Here is a 4,925-nt window from a genome sequence, read left to right on the forward strand (position 1 = left end):
TTGTTGATTTAACAGAGTCTGATAACGGACACCTCTTGCTCTGAATTATTTCATCAAAATGTCTGTGCTGTTGCAATCTTGAGTATGCTGTTCCAGTGTGTATCTGTAAGCTGCAAACCTACTTTTAATTTATTGACATTCACCACAGAAATCTCAAGCTCAGAGTTCTGAGTCTAGGACCCAGGGTAAAACATGAAATGGCTGAGTGATTAAGAGAGTCTGGCAAAGCAAGCTATGATGCAGCAGCAGCAGAACTGGAAGAAGATGGCCAGTTCCACTGCGGGCCTGATAGAAGCCCTCTGGAGGCCTCATCCGGCCCCTGGGCCGCATGTTTGACACCCATGTTCTAGACTGTTCCAAATGTTTGGGACATTGGCCCCGGCCAGACGTGCAGGAAAACGCGGGGGGGGGGGGGGGCCGGGAGGAAGCCGCGTGCCATAGGCAGCTCGTGGCAAAGCGTTTGCTAGTACATGCAGCGTACTAGTTTTTTACTGCGCGGCTTCAGCGGCTTGCCACGGGGGCGCCACGGGAGTGCTACGCCTCCTAGATGTTCCCATGTGATCGCGCCCGGATACTCCGTGGGACCCCCGTGCCTTCAGCGGGGCAAATGCTCCGTGTGACCGGGGCCTAAGTTGCTCATTCAGCTGTTATAGCTAGAAAGTTGCCGAACTAATGGTGCAATCCAGTGCAAAGTCACTCCAGCAGTGGCATAAAAATAATACAAAAGTAAGGAGAGGTTCTCTTTGACTACCAAAACACTATGCTGGGGATCAAGGGACCTGCATATAAAAAAGTCATGTAAGGCAGCAGCTGTAGTTGGGAAGGGATTTGGGTGAGATTGAATGACAAAGATGACAAAGCTGGCTAGATTCTACCCTACCTCTATTTTTGGAGATTCTTTGCTCCCAAGCTTGTTCAAAAGAAGCTTATCTAGAATGTTTCTGCCTTCAGTAGTTAGAAGCATGAATAAGGTTGCCAACTTTTGCCTACAAATACTTCTTTGTGGCAACCTGAGTACACACGCAAGTTTTGTTTTTCAAGCAAAGCAAATTGGAACAAGAAAATACTTTTTTAACATGTGCAGAGTGCCTCACTACCCCCTCCCCGGGGAGGTCACACATTAAAAGCATCACTTAGTGTTGCAATCATAAAGTTAGAAGCATGCCTATACCTGAAGAAGGCTTAGAAGTACAATGTTGGGTAAATGCTTGAATCATGAAATCCCTTTAAATTGAACATAGGGACTCCATTTGGGATTCGAGTCTCCAGTCTCCAAGTGGGGCCTGGAGATCTCCTGGAATTACAACTCATCTCCAGACAACAGAGATCAGTTCCACTGGATAAAATGGCTGGTTCGGCGGGTGGTCTATATGCAATGTTCCCTCTAAGCTGAGTTAGTGTGAGCTAGCTCACAGTTGTTTAGCCTCTGGCTCACACATTTTTGCCTTAGCTCAGGAAGGATGGCTCCAGAGCAAACTAATTTATGCAGTAGCCCAAGTCGCTTTCATGCCAGTAGCTCAGAGTAGAATTTTTGCTCACCAGACTCCACAGCTTACAGGGAGCATTGCTCTATGGCATAATATTTCGATTATGCCCCCTCCCCCTCGCCAAACTCTACCTTCCTCAAGTTCCATTAGGGTTGCCAAGTCCAGGTTGGAAAATACCTGGAGACTTTGGGGGTGGAGCCAGGAGAGGGCGGGGTCTGGGGAGGGGAAGGGCCTCAGCATGGCCCAATGCCATAGAGTCCACCCTTCAAAGCAGCCATTTTCTCCAGGGGAGCTGATCTCTGTCAGCTGGAGACCAGTTGTAAAAGCGGGAGATCCCCAGGCCCCACCTGGAGGATGGCAACCCTAAGTTCCATCCCCTCCCAAATCTCCAGGTATTTCCCAACTTGGAGCTGGCAACCCTCTTTAGGATTGCTCTGTAGAGTATATCATCATATGCTTGTTGCAACTCCTCCCCCCTTTCTACATTAGAAGGTATACAGGCGCCAACTCAGGGCAAACCTTCATGGTCCACATGAAATCGGCTGCAACACTCGCAAACCCCCCCCCCCTTTCCTGTTTTCAGCGCCAACCTGGTTCCCGGTAAATATGCAGGAAGGGATAGATTATAAAACAATAACTTAATGTTTTGCACTTGCTAGGCTGGTATAGCTATTTTCTTTTAACCAAGCCTTTTATCGGCAGATATTGGCTCGATTAATTTAGACTGGTGATGGCCGCTTTTTTGAATAGTCTCATCGGGATCACGGCGGACATTTTTGTCACTGGCACAAGGCCCCCCATCGAGGCGATTGGCCGTTGATTCCGATTCGCCACGCCGCCCGCTTCGAACCAAAAAGGGGCGACGCTCGGCGCCATCTTTGGAACGGTCGCGTAAGGCGTCGTCGCGCCCGTCTCCGGCGCGTCCCAACGCGAGAGGCGGCCATCTTTGGGCAGGGCAGGGAAGACGGAGAGAAATGGATGGCGTTTCTCTCTTTGTCCATGTAACAGAGGAAGCGGAAGCGGCTCGGGGTGGCGGTGGCGGTTTGACTTCCCGTTGCCAGGTCCCTTGTTGTCTTCGAACGAGGCAACTGGCTGCTATAGAGAACAAGAATCATGGTGAGGAGGGCGAACTCTGGGCCCTGGAAGAGGGAGGGGAAGTCTAGTGGAGGGTCCCGGCGATCTGGGGCTGGAAGGACAGGGTGGGTTTTTGGAGCCCGGCCATGTAGGTTCTATCCCTGACTTCTCTTCTAATGGGGAAATTTAATGGGTTGACAGGTGGTACGTCCAGCTAGCATCTTCCGGTCCCGGACTTCTAATCGGATGGGGACATTTAAGGGGTTGACAGGTACTAGATCCAGCTAGCGTCTTTCAGTTCCGATCCTGACTTTGCAAAGAAGTGGACTTTGTGGGCTCTTTCATGTCTTCATGCACCTTGTTGCACGGGTAGGCTGAGAAGAATTCCCCGCTCTTCTCTGCTGCCGCTAAGTCTCCCCCCCCCCCTTTTTTTTACCTCTGCAATCCAGGATGAATTTTCAGATCCCGATCTGGCCGCTTTGGGTGAGGAGTCCAAATCAGAAAACGGGGAGAATGCCCCTGTCTACTGCATCTGTCGCAAACCGGATATCAATTGTTTCATGATGTGAGTGTGGCTGGGGAGAATAAAAGGGCTGGTTGGGGTTACTTCTTTGAAGCATGCAGGTGTTGCTTGTGCACTGTGGGTGTAAGGTGGGGTGGGGTTAACAGTTATCTGCCATAGTTCTGAATATTGGAAGAAGGTGTGGCTTTGCAATAGAGTATGTACTTTGCACATAAAACGTTCCACGTTCGATTCTCAACATCTCCATTTAAGAGGATTGGGTAGTATGCTATGTGATGAAACCCAAAACTCAAGAGAGACGCTGCCACTCAGAATTGACAAGACCAACTTTATACAGCAAAGGTCTGCCTCAGTATAAAGGCATGGCACTGTTGGTTTCTGCAAGCTCCCTCCCTCCTTCCCTCCCTCCCTCCCTCTTTCTTTCTTTCTTTCTTTCCTTCTTTCCTTCTTTCCTTCTTTCCTTCTTTCCTTCTTTCCTTCTTTCTTTCTTTCTTTCTTTCTTTCTTTCTTTCTTTCTTTCTTTCTTTCTTTCTTCTCCCCCACTAATGGGCTCAGAGCAGGTTCCAACACATAATAACAGAACATAATATAAGATTAATACATACCAGTAAAAACAATGCCAACATTGACAATCCATAAAATGGCACATACAAGATTATACTGCTGCCCCAGGGGAAAAGAGAGGGAGGGAGAGATAAGAAGGTCTGTATGGGTAGGAGTTCCCTTGTATGCTTGATGGTACATTTCTGTTTTACGGGCCCTGTGGAACTGTACCAAGTCCCGCAGGGTCCGGATCTCACTTGGAAGTGCATTACACCAAGCTGGAGCCACAGCCGAGAAGGCTCTGTCTCTGATCGAAGCCAGGTGAATATTCCTTGGTCCTGGGATTGTTAATGTGTTGTTATTCAAGGAGCGTAATGCTCTTTGGGGGGTATGCCAGGAGAGCCGTGTAGGGCTTTAAAGGTTAGAACCGATACCTTGAACTTGATCCGATATTCAATCTGGAGCCAGTGCAGCTGGTGGAGCATCGGATGGATATGTGCTCTAATGGGTCCTGTAAGGACCTGCGCCGCCACATTCTGGACCAGTTGAAGCTTCTGGGTCAGCGCCACGGGTAGCCTTGTGTAGAGCGAGTTACACTAGTCTAACTTGGAGGTGACCATTGCATGGTTATGGGTTGTGTTAAACAGTAATGGGCTTAAGATGCAGGAACTGCATGGGAATAGGTGACAGAAGGTGATGGATTTATTGTACAGCAGTTGCCTATTGTGTTGCAAGAAACTATGTATGGTAGTAGCATATTGTAATGTGTCATTCATTCTTGTGGCCCTTTCTTACACACCCAGGGAAATGCTGATTGCCACTATGGGGTCAGGAAGCAATTTTCCTCCAGGCTAGTTTGCCCGGGGATTCTGGAGGTTTTTTATCATTTGGGCATGAAACAAGGGGCTCTGTGTGTGTGTGTGTGTGTGTGTGTGTTGGTGGTGGGAGGTATTTGTGAATTTCCTGCATTGTGCAGGGGGCTGGACTAGTTGACCCTGGAGGTCCCTTCCAACTCTATCATTCTGTGATTCTAAGAAACTCTTCTGATGAATCCTCTATTTCCTTCTCTTCCTGCAGAGGCTGTGATCATTGCAATGAATGGTTCCATGGCCATTGCATTAACATTACTGAGAAGATGGCCAAGGCCATTCGGGAGTGGTACTGCATGCAGTGTCGAGGTAAGTTGAGGAAGGAGATGAGATCGGAGCAGGAAACAGAGCTTGTAAATGTGGGCCAAGGTTCCTTGGAGCATTTCTGGGTATCTTTCTAGAGTCATACTGGAAGTTTGGAAATCTAGA

The 4,925-nt window shown here is 48.6% G+C and overlaps 1 protein-coding gene across 4 annotated transcripts in view; it reads left to right on the forward strand.

Moving 5' to 3' along the window:
* Positions 1-2,448: 2,448 nt before the first annotated feature.
* The window catches only part of CXXC1 (CXXC finger protein 1), a 63,713-nt gene continuing 61,236 nt past the window's right edge, over positions 2,449-4,925 (forward strand). For all 4 annotated transcript variants that reach the window (XM_015406224.1, XM_015406226.1, XM_015406225.1 and 1 more), the window contains exons 1-3: positions 2,449-2,603; positions 3,011-3,126; positions 4,705-4,805. In XM_015406224.1, coding sequence (XP_015261710.1) covers positions 2,601-2,603; positions 3,011-3,126; positions 4,705-4,805 — 220 coding nt within the window. In that variant the 5' untranslated portion in view covers positions 2,449-2,600. The remainder of the gene's footprint in view (positions 2,604-3,010; positions 3,127-4,704; positions 4,806-4,925) is intronic.

The sequence above is a fragment of the Gekko japonicus genome, unplaced genomic scaffold (genome assembly GCF_001447785.1).
Source record: "Gekko japonicus isolate JY-2015 unplaced genomic scaffold, Gekko_japonicus_V1.1 scaffold1346, whole genome shotgun sequence".
Lineage (NCBI taxonomy): Eukaryota > Metazoa > Chordata > Lepidosauria > Squamata > Gekkonidae > Gekko > Gekko japonicus.